Source organism: Eleutherodactylus coqui, chromosome 4 (assembly GCF_035609145.1).
Source record: "Eleutherodactylus coqui strain aEleCoq1 chromosome 4, aEleCoq1.hap1, whole genome shotgun sequence".
Taxonomy (NCBI): domain Eukaryota; kingdom Metazoa; phylum Chordata; class Amphibia; order Anura; family Eleutherodactylidae; genus Eleutherodactylus; species Eleutherodactylus coqui.
Window position 1 is genome coordinate 269,629,200 of NC_089840.1, and position 23,676 is coordinate 269,652,875.

General features: G+C 47.0%; 1 protein-coding gene across 1 annotated transcript; it reads right to left on the reverse strand.

Moving 5' to 3' along the window:
- Positions 1–1,303: 1,303 nt before the first annotated feature.
- On the reverse strand, positions 1,304–23,420 carry LOC136624944 (M-phase inducer phosphatase 1-B-like). The gene is made up of 12 exons (XM_066598879.1): positions 23,208–23,420; positions 20,387–20,490; positions 13,429–13,480; positions 12,912–12,945; positions 12,717–12,782; positions 12,461–12,616; positions 9,828–9,899; positions 8,279–8,341; positions 6,389–6,487; positions 5,423–5,547; positions 3,872–3,983; positions 1,304–2,234 (listed from the first exon to the last, which is right to left on the reverse strand). The coding sequence occupies exons 1-12, from the start codon at positions 23,354–23,356 to the stop codon at positions 2,052–2,054; spliced, it is 1,215 nt and encodes a 404-aa protein (XP_066454976.1). The 5' UTR covers positions 23,357–23,420; the 3' UTR covers positions 1,304–2,051.
- Between the last annotated feature and the right edge of the window lie 256 nt (positions 23,421–23,676).

A 23,676-nucleotide genomic window follows, 5' to 3' on the forward strand; every position in this document is an offset into this window, starting at 1 on the left:
AGAAATTTTGTGGCAGATCGACAGCAAAATGTGAGACAAATCCATTGAGCCATCCACCCCGTGTGGCCATGACTAGACTGTAAAAAGTTAGGCTAATTACCCTTTCCAATCCAATTTGTATCCTGGTTTTCCTAGGGGGCTTACTCTTTTTCTGCCATTATACAACAGTGCTATCTGCTGGCTAAAGCCAGTACTGCATGAGGTGACACATTGGAGAGGCTCCGACAGCAGAGAGGTTGGCAATATACAGTAAGAGAACCCCGACGGAAGTCTTCCGACATCAGTGCTGTACAGCCCTAAATCATAATGTCTTCAGAGGTCAGACAGTGGATTGGAAAGGGTTAAACTTCAGTTTTTTCTAGCACAACACAAGAAGCCGAGAAGCAGTGATACAAGATTACCAATGATTTCTATTGGACAAAAACAAGGTTGTATAACTCAAATCATACAAAAGTCAAATCATGTAATGCATCACTTAGCATAATAGCCATTTAGACGTGAGAACAAGCCAGCAACGTTTTTTTTTTTGTGCCCTCCATAAAAGAAGGGACATACGTAGTGGACGGATAGGTAATCAATAGCTGATCGGTGGGGTCTGCCACTTGACCGCTGCTAATCAGCTGTTTACCGGGCTGCTGTCACGGCGTAGGGAACAGGAAGCAGATAGGTCAGTACATTGTGAAGTACAGCAATCACAGTTCCTATTCACTTTCACAGGAGCTGTGCCTGCATTACCATACTGGTCCACTGCATTATGTTTGGAGCTGTCTCTTTCCTGCTCCATAGACCATAATGCCAGTTAATCGGCCAATCAGCTGTTGTCTTGTGGATAGGTCACCAATTTTCCTTTTTTTTTAAAGCTGGAAAATCCCTTAAACATTGTTGATGTTCCCAAGATCCCAACGTACTCTTTGCTCTTAGCTTTAGAAAATCCCAAGTCTACCTGCAGACCTTCATACTGAACATTTGTTTACAGTGTGGTAATTTCCAAGGAAACTAAAACTAATTACATTAATCATGTTAGGGTGGTTTCACATCTGCGCTTGAGGTTCTGTTTTCCTAGTCCGATCGGGAAAGAGGAATCACCGCGGCCGAATGGCTCAGTCTCAAGACGGAGGCAAATGGCGCCGAACAGATTCCATTGGTCATAATGGCGTCTGTTCGCTTTCCACTCATCTGACCTGCTTTTTGGATGCTTCTTCTTCCACTATTTTGAGCCCGATCAGTGACAGATCCTCCGGCCGGGGACTTGCAACACAGATGTGAACCCGGCCTTACAAAAAAAGGATGTAAAGACACACCGTGATTGTTTACGATTGTTGCTTTTATTCTTTTGGTATACTCAAGATCAATATAAAGAAGAACAACTAATGAGTATCTGCCCCTAGTTGCTGTGCCGGTGCAGACGATGATGATGATGACCAACCTGTCCTGAGAGTTGAGTCTTCACCGATGCAACTTTGATGGCCCAGCCTACAAATAGTTTTTCTGTATTTAAGTCTTGGATTGGTTCGATACCTGGCATGCCACGTTCTGCTCCTTGGCCTTTGTTGGCCACACCCGTTGTACTCTAGTAGCCCGTCTTCATTTCCTATTGAAGCCAAAAGGATCCAATGGAAGCAAATTGGGTCTTGGATGGAAGATTAGTGCCCAGATTTCCCCATCGTTGCTCCCTTGAATATAAGATACCTTCAAAAACCTTGTTTCTGAGCCATCGTAGGAAAGCGAGGGAGACACGAAGGTTGGACATGCCCTCCAACGATTTCTTGACGTGAGAAGTTCTGGAGAAGTTCTAGAGAAGAGTAGACTACAATAACCTGAAGGCCAAGAGAGGCTGATGGAATATGATGGACACAACGCTTGCGTTCTAGCTACTGTGGGGGTTTCAGTGCCATCCTCTATCGGTACTATCTTCTGACTTGTCTACGACTGATGACACATGCATTTACACTACTCTGGTGTTGAGTTATTTTCCTTGGTTGTTAGGTTGCCATGATTTTTGTTACTGTAGGTCCACCGAGTCGTTGTAGGACAAGTTGTTGGCTAGATCGCTATAGTTTTAGTACGCTTTGCGTTGTAACAGGACTGAAGCGTTTAGTTGAGGTCAGCGGCTTAAACAGTTCTTTTCGGATCCTTTGGCCCGACATATTCTTTTTCTTTTTCTGATATTGTTGCAACTGGTCTTGGAAATCCTTGTGAACCATCTTGACGTAACCTTGTGGTTCACACAGAGGCTGGAAAAGAAAAATAATTGTCGATGATTGAGGGATAGCAATAAGCAAAATAAGGACTGTCAAGATCTTTTAGGCAACATTTTGGTGTACATTACTGTTAAGGGCGTTTTTTAGACCAAAAACAAACTATGGTTGGGTGGCCATGCTCACCTCCGTAAACGGGAGGTCCGGGGAGAAAAAATATGAATTGAAATCTGTGCAGCCATATGTAAAAACGTGAAATAGGTCATACTTCACTGAATACCCCACAGCTGCAGTCCCGATGGTGCCCGGCTGCACTCTTCTTCTGGCTTCGACAATGACGTCTTGTCCCAGTATAGGTCTCTATAGTCACCTATGGAGCCACCACTAAGCCCCTATACTTGGAAGTCTATCATGCTCGGCCATGATGATGGCTTGTCCCAGCATCATGTGACTGCTGCAGACAATTACTGACTGTACTCAGGATCAGCCAGTAATTGGCTGCAGTGATCACATGACCCTATGACATGAGCCAGAAGAAGAGTTCTGCTGGTGCCCTGGTACCGTCGAAAAGGCTGCAGGGGTTCAGGCAAGGTGAGCGGGTCTTATTTTTATGTTTTTAAACATGGCTGAACACATTTCAATTTACTTTTGTCTTAAAGGGGTTGTCCCACTTCTACCGATTTTCCTGCAGGAAACAAACAGCTCAATACATAGTGTAGTGGCCCAGGTTGGTACTACAGCCTGAGTCCCATTCACATCAATAGGAGCCAGCCTATACAGTACCACCCCAGGCCACTGCCCAATGTACGGCGCTGTCTGCTTCCTGCAGCAAAACAGCAAGAAGCATGTTTAAGTGCCCCCATTACTAACCTAGTAACCCATGCTCTCTTGCGAGGGTTAAGGATGAGGATCAGCGGATGCCTTAAGATGCTCCTTCATTTTAGATTGCTATTGGTGGTATAACTTGTTCGGCAACCTTTGTCTCGCCTGACACCCCTACATGCATGCACGCTCGGCTTCTGCAAGCGTTCGTGTGTTCTAAATGGGGAGAGGCGAGAAAGCTGCTGCCAGACACCTCTGGCAGTGGCTTATCTCCCAAGAACAAAGCATTGGACAGTAGAATTCCAACTGCCTGATCCTTATCTCCCCCGATATCTACCATCGGGGTAGAGTTGGGAGGTCTTCATACACTTTAGATGATCAACCGGTCCCACTGAAATTGGCTGGTATGGCCCACTACATCTAATGTGTATGAGCACCCTTGGGCTCTGCACCAACCTAATAAGTGGAACATTTCTCTACATTGCTGCTAGGCTTTCTTCAGTATCCTCAAGCTCGACTTGATCACGCTTCTCGCTGGGCAATTCTGCGTCTGTGTCCGAAAAGCTTGACATCTACATACCTGCCCCCAGCTGGCCAGGAACGGCCCTGTAGGTATGCTCTTCAACTTAAAGTCCATGTTGTGTCTTCCTATAGGACATGCTGAACAGTTTTTGTTTTGAGTCGGAAATATGATTTAAACCTGCATGACTCTGATCCCTGTTTCCTAGATACAAATTTACTCCCTCGTTCCCCTGAAAATATCTTTCCACAGGATCCTTCCATCTTGTTTCCGGCTCTCGGCCTCTTTTTCTGCTTTTTAATGTCTTTTTTTTCCTGTATGAAATACTTACTTTAAAAGTTTCGTAGAACTCCTTATATCCACCCTTCAGGAGATAGAGCTCAGGATAGTACAGATGAGGATACAGGTTTGCTTTCCTGTCTAAATTTCTTAAAATCCGACACCTTAAATGAGAGAAGTATGGAGAAATAAAAAAATAATTAAGGAAAGTACTATTTTACCAAGGGAGGAAGATTAGATTTGACAGGGGGACACCTCCATTAAATCAGATGATTGCCCTACACTGCCTAAATTGGTGGGCTCGGCTAACAATCATCTAATGTGGATGACAAGCTTTTGAAGACAATGTCCATCTAGTTCAGCCTGAAGGACTGTTGTCCAAAGTGCTGACTTTCTTAAAGTGTAACTAACTTTTCAGGATAAGCTATCATGTGGGTAAATGCTGAATAACACTATTTCTAGCCATTCTATGGTATCCTGCATTTTTCTAAATTTTCTCCCTCTCCAGGATGTATATCTGAATTTCAGTTCTCTCCGAAGCCTGGCTGCTGTGCTGTGTTTGGTAGACTCTGCACAGAGAACTGCAGATCCTGCTCTCTAAGGCCTTTCTCACACACGAATGTGGCAAAGTGCTGCGATTTACTTTCGTTTTCGGACGGCTTTTAGCACTACTCATCATTGATGATTTGTGTTAAATGCCCCAAAACAGAACAGACTCTGCTAGAAAATCGCAGAGCTGAAAAGCGTTGTGATCGAGTGGGCGTTTGAGGCTGTGTGAGAGGCTTCATTGAAAACAGAGGGAGCCACTGACAGCGTTTAGTGCTGAGTGCTAAATGCTGAAAAAATGTCTGTAAGGAATCTCTCATCTAGGATGCTTTGCACCCCAATTAGAGCGGTGTTTCGACCTATGAGCTAATCAGGCTAGAACGCTCCCATTGATTTCATTGAGGCCTCGCATACTAGCTTTCAAATGTGGCATTTTTAACATTTTAACGATTTTTGAGTGCAGTCTGCTGTATTTTCGTGCGTTTTCACGCTTTTTAACACACCTCATCCCCCATTACAATCGTGGGGTGCGTGAAAAGATGCCATCGAACATGCGATCAGAAACAGCAATAGAAAACACTGCGTTTTACCGACGTCCTGTGTGAGAGCGGCCTACTTGGGAGAGATGTAGCACCATCGTGTAGGACAGTGCACAGCAGGACTGAGCAGTGGAGATGTTAATAAATAGTAGCAAATAACTCCCCATAAGCTCTAACAGCCAGTATATGTGTGAGATTCTCTCCCTTCTTCTTCCCCCCTTTTCTCTGCCCTCACACAATTCAATTATTACGGTACCTCATCACCCTTCTCCACTTCCTGTTCTGCCATTGTGCCATCTCCAGTAACACATCTGACAGCAGGCAGTGGGCAGCAAGCTAGGAGAAAGGGAGACCCCTAGTGGCCAGAGGCTTTTCAGCACAAAAATGTCATTGTTGGTAAATAACTATTAAAAGTGACATTTTCTTTATCACATTGGCTATCATATAATCACAAATTGAAAGGTTAGCGTCCCTCAAACACTGCGGGTGAGAAATACAGAAACTCTAACTGTACGCACAGCTTTGGCGCTCTCTCAGAAGAGAATTCACAGTGGAAGACGACGACTCCTCTGCCCGGGGAAAGCGACGGGCTGTTGAGGAAGTATTCTGTAATCTGGTCTTCTCTATATAGATTCTGAGCCCCCTGTGAGAAGCGAAGGCATATTAGAGAGCATGAGCGAAAAGTCTTTCATTACAACTCATTACAAAAGAAAGGCTATTACTATGACACAAACGGCCTAGTTATTAGAGCTCCGGCCCTCTCACAGTTGGAGCTTCCGTGGATCAGTTTCAGTGTGAACCCGCATTAGATGGGAAAATCCAGCGATCTGAGCGACTTCCAGCGAGGCCGGCTCATCTGGGCTAGAGTAGCCGGGGCCGGGTCATCAGGGCTAGAGTAGCCGGGGCCGGGTCATCTGGGCTAGAGTAGCCGGGGCCGGGTCATCGGGGCTAGAGTAGCCGGGGCCGGGTCATCGGGGCTAGAGTAGCCAGGGCCGGGTCATCGGGGCTAGAGTAGCCGGGGCCGGGTCATCGGGGCTAGAGTAGTACCTGAATGATCTTGAGAATCCGTGTTCCCCCTCTTTCTAACTACAGGGTTAGAAGTAGACTGAATGGAGCTAGCTGTGCAAGCGCGCTGATGGTCCATTCACTCTCAGTGGGACTGCTGAGATAGCGGAGCAGCAGCACAATGGGTATTTCCTTCATTGAAATGTATGGAGTGCCGACTGCTAAGAAAGTGCCCCATTCATTCTGATATCACCGTGGCAGGGTGCGGTAACCCCACAGTGACAGGCAAAGGCGGACATGGGACCCCCGTTCTCAAGTTCGGCGGGATTCTCAGTCCTTGACGATCGGCAAGTTGTCCCCTATCCTATGGATATCCACTATGTAATCTTGGTACAATCCCTTTAAATCACTAGAATCAATGCCGGGGATTACAGGGTAGTCTGTAGTCTCGGTGTCCATGGGTCTATATAGCACCATACCTTAATATGTCCTCCAGCATATTCATATGGGTAGCGACAGTCCACAAGGTGGTAGGTCTGCACGGCCTCTCTATACGCCCCTCCGAGTAGATGTGCCATCTGTGTATAAAGCATCAGGAGGTCAGTGATTGGGCATACAGAATTCCGAAAGTATTTTCAGGACTTCCTATATCTCATTTGCTACTTGAGCTTCAGTTAAGGACTTATTCAGACAAACATGTTTGATTTGGGTTTTTGAAAAATCAAACGATTGTATCGGTGTGCGCCCCGTTGGGCCGAATGAGTGACGGACATCTGAGAAATCTCAATGGATGCAACCACTGTAATAGTCAGTGTGCAGTCAGTACACGAATGTGAGAACCGCCTGTGTGGCGGAGCCCCAAGCATCTGGATATACAACTTAGATACCCTTATTCAAGAGGCCTTCATAGCAAAACAGAAGTCCTGGAGTGCCTGTCAGCCTGTGTGGGGAAGTGGGCGGGGTTCCATCACACTTTGCATATCTTTTTCCCAGAGAGCATTGCATGGCCTATACAGGACTGCCTGCACCCCTGTGATTCTCTCCACAAGGGGAAACATTACCCCCGGACAACTATAGAAGGAGGAAGAGGATGACACTATCCCTGAGGAAGGAGAACACATGGATCCATCTGACTCTAGATCAGACTATTAAAGTACTCGCAGCCTTTACAGAAAAATGCAATATCCTGTGGATATAACCCCATCTCTACTGAGGACTAGTGCAGAAGGACATCTTTTTTTATTACCTGTAACCAGGGCTTATTTTTGGACCAGGGCTTATAGTTCAAGCATCCTCAAAAACCCTGAAAAATCATGATGGGGCTTATTTTGAAGATAGGTCATACTTTCAGGAAAACAGGGTATGTGATAGCAGGGAGATTCCATGCAGATAACTTTCCATGCCGATCACAAATTATGCCGATCACTTTCAAAAAAATTTTTTTTACAGTAATCGCTCATCACTAGTCCTGACCGGAGATACATCTGCTGGGGATTTACGTACATATCTGGGGTCTTTTAATATATTTTTACTTATGTAGTTTATTATTCATTCAGTGTCATCTAACCTTTGTCAGTATTCCCTGTCACCATCTAAGGAAAGTCAGGGTCGCCCCAGGTTCCTGATGTGTGGTTGCCCTCATCAAGGCGAGCGCTCCACTTATAGATAGGGTCTTGTTTAGGGATGAGCGAACGTGTCCGTTACGGACACATCCGCACCCGGACACCGGCTTTGCCGAACACTGCAGTGTTCGCGCGTAAGTGTCCGGGTGCCGCCGGGGGGCGGGGAGATGCGCGGCGGCGCGGGCGGCAGTAGCGGGGAACAGGGGGGAGCCCTCTCTCTCTCCCTCTCCCCCCCACTCCCCGCCGCACCCCCCCCGCGCTGCCACGGCGGCCCCCGAACTTTTTCGCCCGAACACTGAAGTGTTCGCAAAGTTCGGTGTTCGGGCGAAAAAGGGGCGGAGCCGAACGTGTTCGCTCATCTCTAGTCTTGTTGTATCAGAGGGTTTAGGGTTAGATTTCCTTTTTTCTCGCTTTGTTTATGCTTATCTACATTTATGCCATGTGGATACCCCTCCTTTTAGGATATAACCAATATGCCCGGGTCGGACATAACAGTGGCTTATATTTGGGCAGGTAGCATCTGATGCCGTTGCATCCAACAGGTGCCGGTGTACTGGCATATTACAAATGTGTGTTACACATTTACTGCGCCCCCGTGTACTCACTCATGTTTGGGTCAGGTCTTCATCCCAAGGTCGAAATGGCAGCGGGCTCAAAAGGCTTGGCAGGTCTCAAACACATTATTCTCTTACTGTCAAGGTGCATTAATGTGACTAACACCCCTTCAGCCTTATTTCGATGACTTACTGTGTTACATGTTATGTATTTCAGGTCCTGATGAGTGCCTCTCTCTACAGGTAGGCCGTACGGCTGCAAGAAAGTGGGTTTACTTTTAGTACATTGTGATATATTCTGATATCTTTTCTAGAAGTAATTTTGCTATACTTTAGAGGAATCTAGTCGCTCCCCGCTGACTGTTCCCATACAGGAAGACTGCCATGTATAAAGACCCTTTTACACACAAAGATGATCGCTCAAAAGATGGCTTTTGAGCGATTATTTTGCATAAGCTACTAATTGGTGTTAATGCCAATTAGTAGCTTATTAATGCCTGTGTCACACTGGGAGCTATATTCAGAGAACAGTGGGTGGTCTGTTCTCCAAATACATTGCCTTTGTTCTGCTGTGGAGCTAACAGGTGAGACAAAGTTATTAGTGCTCCCCGCGGAGAGCACAGCATGAAGTCCCTGCTATAAGCTCTTCTGCCGAACCATGGATTTTATGCCTAACATAAAATCATCGTTCGGCAGAAAAGTGAAAGATGGGCACATTTACATGCAACGATTATCGCTCATAAGATGGCTTTTGAGTGATAATAGTTGTGTGTAAAAGGGCCTTAACCTAATATCCATGCACATGGCTCATTTATATGCATTGGCAGTACCCAGTGCATCTGTCATACACAACCAGCAGGATCCCACTTTTAGGGTGCGTTCACACATTGTGAAAATGCTGCGGTTTTGTTACAGGATTTCCACAGTGGATCGGCAGTTACAGGTCAGAGTTACAGTACGGTCCCAACAGAGAGTCTGCAGAGTCTGTTTTTCCTCCACCTGGGAACAAGATTTGTTTTAATCCCATTCACTTTAATAGCAAATGTTTCTGCTGTGGAAAAGCCGCACCCTCCCGCGATGTGTGAGCGCACCCTCCCGTGATGTGTGAGCGCACCCTCCCGTGATGTGTGAGCGCACCCTCCCGCGAAGTGTGAGCGCACCCTGCCGCGACGTGTGAGCGCACCCTGCCGCGACGTGTGAGCGCACCCTGCCGCGACGTGTGAGCGCACCCTGCCGCGACGTGTGAGCGCACCCTGCCGCGACGTGTGAGCGCACCCTCCCGCGACGTGTGAGCGCACCCTCCCGCGACGTGTGAGCGCACCCTCCCGCGACGTGTGAGCGCACCCTCCCGCGACGTGTGAGCGCACCCTGCCGCGACGTGTGAGCGCACCCTGCCGCGACGTGTGAGCGCACCCTGCCGCGACGTGTGAGCGCACCCTCCCGCGACGTGTGAGCGCACCCTCCCGCGACGTGTGAGCGCACCCTCCCGCGACGTGTGAGCGCACCCTCCCGCGACGTGTGAGCGCACCCTCCCGCGACGTGTGAGCGCACCCTCCCGCGACGTGTGAGCGCACCCTCCGGTGATGTGTGAGCGCACCCTTCCGGTGATGTGTGAGCGCACCCTACCGTGATGTGTGAGCGCACCCTACCGTGATGTGTGAGCGCACCCTACTGTGATGTGTGAGCGCACCCTCACTCTGTATTTTTGCACAATTTAGGACAACAAATAGTTTTTCACATACTTTCGAGAAATCTCCAATGAGGTCATCACTTTCATCACCTGCTTCATTAAATGTGGGGCTGATGTCATCCATCTAACGGTGGAGAAGAACTTGAGTGTTACTGGCTCCAAGAGCACAAAGCTAAAAACATTTGAGGATTATCCGGCATTTTGCTGTATTTTACGTTTATTTTTTTTTCTTGTTCCTTTTTCTACTTTTATGCAGTTGGTTCACCCCAATTATTATATCCTATCAGCGGCAATACATGAGCGCTGTTTACTCCAGGCCTCGTTCATAACTCCTAAGGCCTCCTTCACACGGGTGTATTTGCGCTCTGTATTACATGTATGTTTTTTACACGCTTGATACGGAGAGCTGAGTCCCCACTGATTTGCACTGGAGTAGTCAGACATGCGTTTTTCACGTGTGTATTTACATGCATGAAAAACCCATTAAAGTCAGTGGGATGGCATAAATACGCACCTCTTCAGGGAGGCATACCGCATTCCCTAAACAAACCCCTCTGTACGCTGCCTGATAACATGCTCCCTGACCTACTGACTGCAATCCCTGCTAGCCATCATAAACCGCTCCTGCAGTCATACCGATTCTGCCATCACATGGCTAAATGTCTGACCATTGTCTGTACATAGCATCGCTCACTCTCCACCTCGCCATACCGTGCACATCTCCAGCCCCTTTACCTTCTGTATCACCCCATTACTTGTAGTATGTAAGCTCGTTGGAGCAGGACCCTCACCCCTATTGTTTCCATCAACTGATTACTATGTAACCGTGGTTCTGTAATGTTTGTATTTTGTCTTTCTGTATTCCCCCTGTCTATGTAAGCGCTGCGGAATATATTGGCGCTATACAATAAAAGTTGATTGATTGATTGATTGTCGATTATCAATAGAAAAAGTTAACAAAGTCCCAAATACTCCTTTAATCTATACATCCCTGCTCTCATACTGCTGTATGTTTACATAGCCATACAGAATCCAATCCTTAGGCTAGGCCATCAATAGTAAATCAGCGAAGGTCCAAAGTCCAGAACCCGTGCTATTCAGCTGTGCGCTGGGCCGGTGTGTGCACTGAAACAGACCACTCCATTCCCACCAAACCGGTCCAACTTAGTGTTGCAGGCAAAGTTCCCATTGGAATTACCAAGAATATTGCGTGTATTACCAAGTCTGTCCCCTGCAGTGGAACGGAGCTGTCTGCTTCCTGCAGAAATCAGCTCAATGTGTAGGGGCCTAGAGTTAATGGGGTCCCCTCCAGAATGTTCTATGTTTGTCTCGTGCACTGTCTTGTTTGTGAAATGCATCAGGTTTATGTGTATTGGATGGCTGCAGGCATGAACGGGTTAATGTCTGGGCCATGTCTGGAAAATGTATAGTGTTGTCTGATGTGGTATAAAAGTATGGTCATGTGATGTGTGGTAGTCATTCCCAGTCTGTCAGTCTGCTGCAGTTGTCGCTGTTGGCCGGGCCAGAGAGAAAGAGAGAGAGAGTTGGTGTAGAAGTCAGTCAGCCTGAATGAGAGAACCAGAGGAGTAGGAAAACTGGAAGAGTCCGAGAGGTGGTCCGTTGTTGCCGCCTGGGCCTAGTCTTGTAGAGAAACTCCCCGTAGCCTTCATCTTTAAAAAGAAGCGAATGTACCCGGACTGGAAGAAACGCGTAGAAACCGCATGAGTCCGGAGAGGGAGAAAGGAACCGCTAGCAAGCGAGAGAAATGTGAGTGACTGTCAGGAGAGAGAGACTTACTAGGAGAGTTAATGCCTACAGATAACTGGGACTGTGGAGATACGAATACCCCATGAATCCACCCTACATCACCACTGTAAGGACTGTTGGAATGTTATCATTTACAAACAGAACGTTCCCGGTCCCTGTTCAGAAAAGTGTACTTTGTGTGTGGACTACTTTATTTCCCAGAATTGACATCGGAAGGATACACCGCAGAGGACGGAACGTTGGCGTCACGAGTGACAAGTTAGACTGCAGGTAACCATGGTTACTGTTCCCGTGATCTTCCCCAGCAGTAACAAGGTCAGGTCCTGAGATACCCTTAGGGAGGAGATGTAAGAGCCCTGTGACAAGGTTATATCTCTACCCCACTGTCCCCTCGGCTGAGGGCCTGCAAATGCATGAGCACATCGGCCCAATGAACAGCTGATTGGTGATAGTCCTAGGCAGCGGACCCCCACCGATATGCTATGGCGTTTTATGAAGATTAGGCCATTAATAATTTTACAACTGGACAATCCCTTTAAAGAAGAAGCAGATTTATTACTGCTGTATTTCATATTGGTCAGAGTAAAGCGTTGTCCAATGGCTGATGTGCCAATTAATCATAAATTCAGTACAGTGCCAGAAGAATAAATTGGCAGCCGGACAGGGTCCCATCGAAGGGGGAAGAGAATAAAAAAACAACGCTCTGTGAGAGCTGGAAAGAAACTGCAGGAGCTGGTGGGCAACTGAATGGCCGCCATGTCGTATTGTTTGGCTGGCCATGGCATTCTCTGGGAAATCCGTTATTTACCAGGGCTCTGGGAAGCCGAACCTGCAGAAATCATCTGATCACAGGATGAAAGATGAAGATCTCCGACAACCCTCCAAAAATGAAACCCATGTAATATAGTGATTTGTTACCGAAGCCCTCTTGCTCTCAGCACATTCTGTATTTCGCGCCTGGTTGCTCTCCCTCGCTCCCTCTCCGTGTGTCTCTTTTTCCGGTCTCTGACCTTGGCGTCCTGTAACAAGTTCTGGGCTTTGGAATAAGTCTAGAAGCTTCAGGCGAGATTTTTTCTGGATACACAAGGAAAAAAATATCAGATGCAGAACGGTCAGAAGGTATAACCGGCGCCAATCCTGACTACTTTCTGATAATCCTCAGGCCAGTTTGTACCTTTCGTGTGTCCTTCCGACGTACGTTCTCATGTTCTCTCGCGTTCACTTTTTTAGACGCCTTTTTCTAGATACAGATGAAAGTTACAAAAGGAACTTTACTGATAGTTCATACAGATCATCTCCCATGTTCTATGAAGAACCAGGCACCGATCCCTACAGAAATGACTATGTAATATAGACGGAGCGCACTCACCGGCCTGTAGGGGATGGACTGAAAAGAAGAATCGCTGCAAAAAGAGCAAAAGAACAGATTATTGTATCACGCAAAAACCCATCAGCCTTACCTCCTAACAGGACCAATGGACAGGAGTGGTCCTGACGAGAGAAGCCCTATTAGGGTTCGGGCCTATGGATTTCCCTCTTAATGCCTGTATTTGTGACAATGTCTGCATCTTGGACCTTCACAAAATCCACCCTGTCTTCATTGACCATTGGTATCTGCATACACCTTTTTACCCCCAGAATCTTAATCTTTCGCCTTTATTTGGCCTCTTTAGGCCCCCTTAGGCCAGCTTGGGTGTCCCAGAAGGCCATTCGATTAGGGCATCTCCAGCAATAACCATTTTTGAGATGGGTCTAAGGCACTTTCTACCTATCTACATGTTACACAACGCCCTGGTTTTCATTCCTTCTCATGTTGAGTTAAAGTCCCGAAGGAGAGGTGGTCTTCGGGGATCAGTATCTCCACCTCCGGCGAGCGTCTCTCTTACCTTGTATTGCAGACCCGCGGTTTTAAAACGGGAGTCAATTCACTTGGGAACTCTACAATATAATAATAAATCACATATATTATACATTTGCATGAATTATACGGACATGCACATCCTGAGAATATATGGAACATCCCATCTTCAGTCCCAAAGTAATGTTGGCGTTGATGCCAACCTGGCTGCCATGTTTCATGTATACATTCGAAGCTGATCCTTGTAGACATTGTTTAACCATCAGTGGGTGAGACTATTTATGTGGACAACTCGGGGTATTTCAGTTCAGAGTTAGGGCAGAGAAGGAAATCTATGGCTCTAAAGCAAGGGGCATACAACCCGTAGCCCATGATGCCTTTCTCTGCAGCCTCCAACTATTTCGAGGTTGGCATGCTTGTCTGTGTGTTGCTGCTCACATGTAGTTTCTGTGTCGGAGAGAAGAGGAGCAGCAAGAATGGGTAAGTGCTAACCAGGGGCGGGCTGGGCAGAGAGGCAGATACCCCTTGGGCCGGACACTGAGCGGATGTTTGGGGTCGCTCGACATCCTGAGTTCTGCTGCCACCGCTTTCTGACTTGTGCTGCCAGCTGTTCTCCTCTTAGAGGACAGTGATGGACACAAAATCTGGACTCTGACAGAGTAAAATGGTGGCAACGGCGTACAGGACACCGAGAGGCCCTGTGACCAGAAGAGTTTATAGTCCACAGCCTGGACCTTCAGTGACATCACTCAATTGCACCACCTATGCTGGGCCAGAGGAGGACTCTGCATCGGTCATGGTGAGTAGGACTTTATTTAGTTAGTTTTTATTGGTGTATGGCACAGCTACTAATATGCAACAAAAATATTAGGCACTTTTACTATATTGAGGGCACAGTTACTACTAAGGGGGCACTATTAATATTCAGGGGGCACAGTTACCATTAAGGGGACACATAGGAGCATTATTGCTATTAAGGGGTCACTTGAGGGCGCTATTACTATTCAGGAGGCATTTGGGTGCACTATTGCTATTTTAGGGCACTATTTCTATTAGGAGTATTACTAAGAGAATATTGTACTTGGGGGCACTAGTTTTAGGCTGGGTTCACACGGGGCGGATTCCCGTCGGAAATCTCGCGGTTTGGCCGCAGCAAAAACCGCAAGACTTCCGCCGCGGAAAACCCACGGCGGCTTTGAAGCGGCCCGGCAGCTCGCTCTTCCGCTGCAGCCGGCGCTCCCATAGAGGCTGGCCAACCCCGAGATTGGCGGATTTGCCGCGGCGAAATTCCGCGGCAAATCTGCCCTGTGTGAACCCAGCATTAAGGCCTCATGTCCCATCCCCTCCCATTGCTGGCTGCGGACAAGGGGCGGAAGCCTAGCTCCACTCCAACCCCTCCCATTGCAAACAGCCAGAGGGGAGGAGAGAGGCTGGCAGCTCAGATGGTAGCGTATATCGGCCGGCCGTGAAAACAGCGGCCGATATACGCTCCTGTGAATAAGCCCTAAGGGTGCACTTCTAGGAATATTATAACTTCATAAGGGGCATAACAAGGGCTCAAAACCTTAGTTCTGTGTTTATGTTGTGAGCTTGGTTCTGGTTCTGTATTTTTTTATTAAAAAGTTGGTTCTGGCCCTATAATTATTATGAGCTTGGTTCTGATGCTGTATATATGTACTGAGATTGTTCCTGGTTCTGTATTTGCTATGGGCTTAGTTCTTTTAATGGATCTACGTACTGGGCTTGGTTCTGGTGCTGTATCTATGTACTGAGATTGTTCCTGGTGCTGTATTTGTTATGGGCTTAGTTCTCGTATTGTATCTACGTACTGAGCTTGGTTCTGGTGCTGTATCTATGTACTGGGCTTGGTTCTGGTGCTGTATCTATGTACTGGGCTTGGTTCTGGTGCTGTATTTGTGTTCTGAGCTTGGTTTTGGTGAGTAAATTAATTCTCACACCATATCTACATTAAGTAAACTGGTTACAGCTAGAAACACAGCGGCTGACTGTGCGCTGCCAAACTACACGCACCTGCGGCGGCTACTAGCCTCACAATTTGTCAGTAATTTGGGCTGCCAGGGCCGCAACAGGTGAGTATGTTTGGGCTGCATGTGGCTGTCTGCACCGTGTGCTCCCACCTTTTGGGTGGACCAGTAATCATGGGCCAGTGCTGTGTTCTTGGCCCCCAGGCCAGCCCCTGGTACTAATAATGCAGGATGCAGCCATCCCCAGTTTCCTACATATCAGGAGAATGGGGTCTCTTGTCATGTCAAGAAAGGAGGTAATAACTTAATCTACAGTGCCAAGAGCCACGAGCCTGCAGGGTCTCCTCCTCTCTGGAGAGCTAATTGGGGAAGAAAGGAACTCATGTATGGAAGCTGTACCTGTCAGCGATCAGCTATACTTCTAATATTCCTAAATGTCTCAAATGGAATACCCCTTTAAGTTTTGTTGCAGCCATTGGGAATAGTTCAATATGCTAATGTGGCCCGAAAGAGATCCGAAAACTGAGCGGCGTTACCTTATTGAGTTTCCTCCATGAGAGTATAAACCATAAATGAAGCAACCGACTACAAATTAGCGCATCACCAGTGCAGGCGGTTACTAGTGTACAACCCAGCGCCATAGAGGTCAGCGGGGTTCACATGCCCGTAGTAACTGCATGCTGGCAACATGGCAGTTTATAGTGGATGAGACCTAAAGCTGTCCATACGTTATGACAGGAGCGAAACACTAGTGGGTGCTGTTGTACGCGGGCCCCGGAGCCTCGGGGGCCCATAAGGAGAGCAGTACTATGAATAAACCATTATTATTGGGGAGGGGGCTGTTACAGATTTTGCAATAGGACCCAACAGCTTCAAGTTCTCCTCTGCGTTGTGATGGTTATCCCCGGGGTTCCCTGAGCAATCAGATACGGGGTAAGAGGTGATGCAGCAGGTAACCAACAATACCCCGTTCATCTCCATCAGACCAGAGCTGGCTTACAGCAATGTGGGGCTCGTTAAGGAAAATTACGGTAACAGAACTGATAGATTTCTACGTCAATTCTGATGCTTAACCCCTTAATGACGCGGCCCTCTTCTTTTTTCCATTTTTTTCCCAAATCCATACTAGTTTTATAGAAGGGTCCTGACAAATGTCCTGGACCCCCTGGAGCCGCCCTTTCGTGTCAAGCGCTCAGCTATCTCCAGCAGTCCCATAGAAATGAATGGCACTGTAGTGTGTATGTTTACCACTGCTCCAGTCATTCAGAGACACTCGGGACCCCCTTTTCTCGTGATCAGATACTTTTGTGGATACATGATAAATTATTTTTGTGGGACATCCCCTTTAAATAGAATGTATTGCCTAATTTTTTTAACTAATTAAAGGGACTGTCCAGTTGTGAAGTACTGATGGCCTCTCCACAGGATAGATAAGTCATCAATTGTAGATCAGCCAGGACACTTGTTGATTAGCTGTTTACCAGGCTGGTGTGCTCATGTAATGTTCTGACTTCTGCAGGAAGCAGACAGCGCCGTTCCCATTGCAGTGGCCATACTTGGCATTGCAGGCAAAGTTTTTATTAAAGTGAGAAAGGAGCTGCCTGTTTGCTGCAGAGGTCAGCTCAGGGTATGGGTACCCTGACCTGGTGAACAGCTGATCAAGAGGGGTCCTTTGTGGCACCCCCTCCCCTCCTTTGATCTAAGGAGAGGCCTTCAATAGTTTACAACTGAGCAACCATTTTAACAGTGAAGTATGTACTTTTTTTCTAATCTGTGTTTTTATTTGTACATCATTTTGAGGACAGACGTCCAATTCGAGCTGCTGCTTTGTCAATAGCATTCAGCAACATGGACACAGGGACCTGCAGTCTGGAGGGGACTCGTTGACTTTTTTGATAGAGTGTTGCTCTCTGACCTGTGCAGGAAGAGGAAGAGGTGAGCTGTGACCATTGTGTATCATGAGTGGTGGATCCTGTGTGTATATATGGATAGACAGGTAATTAGATGTGTTACCTTACATTGTAATCCTGCTGATAATGAGTTGTGATCCCTACAGAACAGGAAGTACTGGCATAATATGAGGCTCAGGTGGAAAACTAAACGATTTCAGGATTTTTATATAGATAATGATACGGGGAATTGGAGAATTTTAAAAAAAATAGCCAATTTAAAAAAATTTTTTTTTTGGTTAACATAGAAGCTTGGTGTCATCAGTAGGTTATTTTCTGATGACACCTCTGCTTTAACCCTTTGTAATCCAATTTTGGATTCAGGGTTTCCTAGGAGGTTTTCTTTTTCTGCCATTATACAATAGCGCCATCTGCTGGCTAGAGCCAGTAATGCCGTATGTGACATGCTGGAGAGGCCCCCCGACACCAGAGCAGCCAGTAATATACAGTAAGAATACCCTGCCGGACGTCTTCTGACATCGGAGCTGTACAGCCTTCAATCAGAATGTCTTCAGATGTCAGACAGTGGATTGGAAAGGGTTAAAAATGCTACTTTACACCATTCCTCGTAATTCCTCTGTAAGTCCAAGGGGAGTGTATATCGGCCGGCCAGTATACGCTGCACAGGCTCGGGGTATATGCTGTCGGGCAGGGGAAGACAGTTTTGCTCTGCTAAGCTGTCTCTCCCTTCCCTCCCCCTCGCCGACTCACCTCCTCTTTCCTCCCCTCCGGCTGTTTGAAGTGGGATGGGGAATAGGGCGGAGCTAAGCCCCCACCCATTGTCCATAGTTCCACACCGCTCCCCCTCCCCTTCGCATTGCAAACAGCGGCAAGGGGCGGAGAGGAGAGGGAGGAGGGAGTTTAGCAGTCACGCTGCTAAACTCCCTCCAATCTCCTTTCTCTGGCCGCTGTCATTGGCTCCCATAGGAGCCTATGGCAGCAGCCATGGTCCGGCCAGGAAGGTAGCTTCCTGCCTGATGTAAAAGCACCCGATCTGGGCGCTTTTACGCCAAGGGAATACGCCTATGTGATCTGACGCATTGGAATCCATTGGAATTGGTTGTGTATATCGTCAGGCTGTGAAAATGATGGTCCCGAAGTCCAGGCGGATACATTTTACCCACACTGCATTTGTATCCTATTTGTATTTCTCCTGTTCTGATAGTTTGCTACAATGTATCGAACATGATTACAGGGAAGGCACTGAGGGGGGCATTGATGGTAGCAGCAGGATGAGGAGCGTGCGCAGAGACAAATCGTTTTTACATGAAGGGAAGGTTGACGACACCAATCAGAGGAGACGTCATCTGTGATCATTGGAGGTAACTGCACTGTAATCACTATCACTATGTAGAACTGAGATCTGACTATTATTTGGTGACTGCATATAGTAAATCAGAGCTGCTGTGTCTGAGCCCACAGTATTCTAAAAGCCGTCTTATCAATCTAATAATGGGGACTCTTACACCCACGAGCCCCTAGCCGAGGGTTTACAGGGGTATACAGGCAGTAGCATGCAACCCCTCAGCTGTAATAAATATTAGGTCTGTATGGGTTTTCAAACCCTAGATGTAACCATTTACACTGAATGACCACTTTATTAGAGACCCCATCTAGTAGTACGTTGGACCACCTTTGGCTTTCAAAGCCACAGCAATTCATTGTAGCATAGATCCTACTAGGTGATGAAATCGTCCTGCAGGAATATCGGCCCCGGTGGACAGGAAGCGTCTTGTAGTTGGCGCAGATTAGCTGGAGGTGCTGACATGTTCTGACCTGTTGACAGTAAGGGGTCATCGATTCATGCTGCTTGCACCAAAATATGACTCCCATCAGGGCGGTGCACTGAAGTCCCGTCTTTCTGTTTCTCTTAGACACAATGGCGCTGGAACTGGTTGTCTGCGGTTATAGCCCATCCTTGATAAGGAACGGTAAGTTGTGCATTCAGGCATGTTCGTTGGAGCACTAGTGTTGTATATGGCTGCAATTTGCGCGACTGCAACGCCTTTTCATCAGAACGACTCCTGACATCCCCCTTTGACCCCTTTCTATAATGAGTTGTTTCCCTCCACAGGATCCCCTTTCGCTGGATGTTTTCCTCAATCACACCATTACATGAGAAACCCCAAAACAGTTGGCAGTGATATCCCGGCCCCGGCTAGTCTATCCCCGCTTACCCGCCTCATTGGACGTTGCTCAGATCGCTGGATTTTCCCATCTGAGGCCGGCTGCACACACGAGTTGGACTTCACACTACGGAATCTGGCTCTGACTCCGGCTGGCGACCCTGTGTACTTTCTCTTTCTGTATTGCAGATTACCGACCACGCTCGCCGTCAGTCATGGGTAGTGCAGATTTTTTTTTTTATATTTGTTTCTTTGGCTACCCGATGCCGGGGGTACCTGCAGCCTAACCGCAATGTCAATGCGCTGTGTGTCGGACGGCTTCCATTGACTTCTATGGAAGCCGTCCGCGCAGATTCCGCGCAAAAATAGAACATGCTGCAATTTTAAATCCGCTTGCGGAAATCACAATCGGCTCATCTAGGCGGACGAGCAAATGTTCTATCTTTTCAATAGGTGCGGAATACTGCATATCCTCCGCGCGGGTGACGATCGCGGTTTCCACAATTGAAATCCGGTCGTGTAAAGCCGGACTAATATTGATTCACACTGAAAACTTTTCACGTAACTTTATGCTGCACTCCGGGGTCACGGTGAGAATAAAGCTCCAATGGTAAGCTGCTCTAATAAAGTGGCCATTCATGAATGACAGCAAGCAGAGATATTGAAAATGAGCAAACGAACGTTAATTAGAAAGTCGCCTAACATTTCATCGCACGGAGATTTCTTTACATAGGACTGGGCAACTCAGTAGGCAAACACTTGAGTCGGGGACAGTAGCCAGGGCATACAGGTTGGTGCCACCACAAGCTCAGCGGCTGGCACAATAGTCAACAGACGTGCGAGCAGCCCATAGTGCTTGCAGTGTGACTGTTGCTGGGCTCACAGCTTATCGCAGGGCTTTGTGTGGGAGTGATGCGGCTTCTGACCTGCGAGTGCAGCAGTTCCCATGGCAGTCTGTTGCAAGCTGCTTGGTGTCTCCGTGGGGCTTGATTGCTGGGAGTCTGGGGATAACTTCAGCTTTCTCCTGAGGCTGAGGAAAGATAAAGGAAATTAACCGACTATTGTTGTGGGTTAAACCCAAACCGGTGGCAACCGTTCAAGGAGCGGTTAATCCAGACGTGCAACCGCAAGATGCATCCCGGCGGAATGTTTGCTCAACACCAAGGGAAGGATTAGAGCGTGTCCCCCTAATTAGAAATACCAGTAAAGAGAAGTTCTGCGTCGTTCCTTGTTCTTTACACCAGCGTCTTGGGGTCATTTGCTTCTGGAAAAGCTGGGTGGCAACCGATATCTTGTATTGCGGCTCCCAAGTTGTCACCCAGCTTTTCTTGCATTCTGAGCTGTGAAAATATACTTCGTTATAGATTTACCATTCAGGATCCTGGGAAAAGTTGGGTGACAACCAGATTAGGAGTTCGAATGGTAAATATATTGGTTGTCACTTAGAGTTGAGCAAACTTACTTTTCTGAGCTTGATGCTCGTTTGAGTATTAGCATACGCAATGGTGCTCGCTACTCGAGCGAGGATCACGCCGTGTTCGACCCTGCCACAGCTTTGGCTTCTCCCCGCCGCTGATGTGTAAGATTTGACGTCAATGGTAGTTTGTGGCTGGCTTGGCAGAGGAGAGAGAGAACCGAGAAAAAAAACAAAAGCTCGGCAACCAGCGGGTCCCATACAAAAATGCTCGAGTCTCCCATTGTAGTCAGTGGGGTTCGTTACTCGAGTAGAGCTCTCGAATTTTACGAAAAGCTCGACTCGAATAACGCGGACCCGAGCATTTGGGTGCTCGCTCATCTCTAGTTGTCACCCATCTTTCCTTGAGTCTTAAACTGAAAAAAATGATTACCGTGGTGTATATTCCTCACTCACTTATTACTACCGTAATCATTTTTGTTGTTCAAGACTCAAGGGAAGACGGGTTGCAGCTAATATGGTTGCCATTAGAACTCCTAATCTGGTAGTCACCCAGCTTTCCCAGGCTCCTGAATGGCAAATCTACCTACTGGACATGCCTCAGCAGCCTCAGTCTGGGGAGGACACTCAGGGTTGGGATCAGTCCGGTCTTTGTTCTTTAAGATTAATTGTATTAGCGTCTTAAAGACGCGGATACTGTTGACTCTTACAGCAGCATGCTGAATCATCATGCCGTCTGCGTTATTCTCCATGGCAGAGGATAGAAAAGGCTGTGGAAGGTATTGCCAGGGCACAGCAGGGCCTATAAATGACTGACGTTTGACGTGTGTGGGGGCCTCATGACACTTCACGCTGCCCTGATTACACCAGCAGCACTGGCCGATCAGCGCGACGTGTAAGACTACCGATGCAGCACTAATCCACAGTCTGTGGCATGTAGGGTCCTTTACACTGAACCATAAATGGTCCGGTTCTCACAGGAATGGGAACGGTAACACTCAGTGTAAATGCCGGCAGCGACTGAACAACCGGCGATAATTCGTTTCTGCAGGTCTACAAATCAGGCGCCGAGCGGCCGTATAAACAGGCAGTCGTTCATCTATTGACAACTGCCTGTTTACTGTGAATGGAGGCGGCCCGTTCCTGCTCCATTCACTGAGCCATCCTCCCTCCTGTATGAAAGCGCAGGCGCGATTATCACTGGGACCGCCGTTTCTGTAGTCAGAGACGCAGTGCGGCCATCTAGGTTTCTCCGGGACCGGAGGGTCGCTTTAATATACAAAACTTTCCATTTACGCTTGAAAGGCTATTTCCAGACAAATATTATTGATGTATCTTCAGGATTGGTCATCAATAGTTGATCAACGGGGGTCCGCACCTTGGGACCCCGGCGATCAACTGAATGGGCACCTGCTGTCAGTACTACAACATACAGGGGTCGGAGAGGAAGCAGTAAGCTCCAACCCTTGTGTAGTGGCCGGCAATTGTAACTGCATGCATAGCTGGTATTGATTTTAATGAGACTCCAAGCTGCAATTACAAGCGCCGGCCACTACATGGGTCATAGCAACAGCTTCTGTTCCATAGCCCTGTGTATAGCGGTACGAGCAGCTGATTGGCTGGGCTCCTGAGCGGCAGACCCCAGTCGATGAACTGTTGATGACCTATCCTCAGGAGAGGTCATCAATAGTATTTCCCTGGGAAATCCTTTTTTAATTGTCTACAATGCAACAATATAATAATATGCATGTAATATAATAATACACAATGCGATATATGTATGTGATATAATACAACACGTGTGTAATATCACAAAGTACAGTATAATAATATGCATGTAATATAATAATACACAATGCGATATATGTATGTGATATAATACAACACGTGTGTAATATAACAAAGTACAATATAATATGCATGTAATATAATAATACACAATGTAATAAAGTGTAATATATGTATGTGATATAGTGCTACCTAATATATGTTTATAATGTAAAATACACTATAATATGTACCGGTATGTAATATAATAAGATACAATGTAATAATATGTATGTAACAAAGTACAATATAATATGTACATAATATAATAACACACAATGTAATGAAGTGTAATATATGTATGTAATATAATGCTACATAATATATGTTTATAATATAAAATACACTATAATATGTATGTAATATAATGCAATATAACAGATATGTAATATAACAAAGTACAATATAATATGTACATAATATAATAAAATACAAAGCAGATATAAGACAATAGCAGCTGATAGAACCTAATGCTCGACCATACAAGGTGACATGCAGCCGGTTACCTGTCCTCGCAGTAGAGATGCCCCATGTTCCCAGAGAGGCAGGTGACAGGTGACAGCCCCAGATCTGGAGAGAAGCTCAGCACCTCGTCCAGGCTGCTGTCGGAGCCCCCCGGACCCTGCAGAACCTCTTCGTCCAGAGCAGAATACATGGCAGATCTGATGCTGTAATGCCCTCCAGCTGAATGCCTGTTTATGTTTACTCCTGCTCTAACAAAAGGCTTTGATCAGCTGCTTGTTTGAATGTCCCTCTCTGTCACGGCATAATGAATGGCCCTTGGTGACCGTATCCACAACAAGCAGCGGACTAGTCCTCAGGAGGCTTAGAGAAGCCAAGTGTCTCCCAGGTCCAAACATCTCACCAAGCTTCAGCCCAACAGTCGGCATCTGCCCGGTTACTGATGATTACAGCGGGGGCTTCATAGCACTTGGGGTTAGGGGAAAACTTAGTTTTTGTAGAAAAGTCGTGCGG

Excerpts from the sequence above, each read along its gene's own strand:
- LOC136624944 (XM_066598879.1), bottom strand. The coding sequence starts at position 23,356 with ATGTATTCTGCTCTGGACGAAGAGGTTCTGCAGGGTCCGGGGGGCTCC. Across the intron at positions 12,783-12,911 it reads AGTCCATCCCCTACAGGCCG|AAAAAGGCGTCTAAAAAAGT; the intron begins GTGAGTGCGCTC and ends ATCTGTATCTAG. Across the intron at positions 9,900-12,460 it reads CTGAGAGCAAGAGGGCTTCG|ATGGATGACATCAGCCCCAC; the intron begins GTAACAAATCAC and ends CTCCACCGTTAG.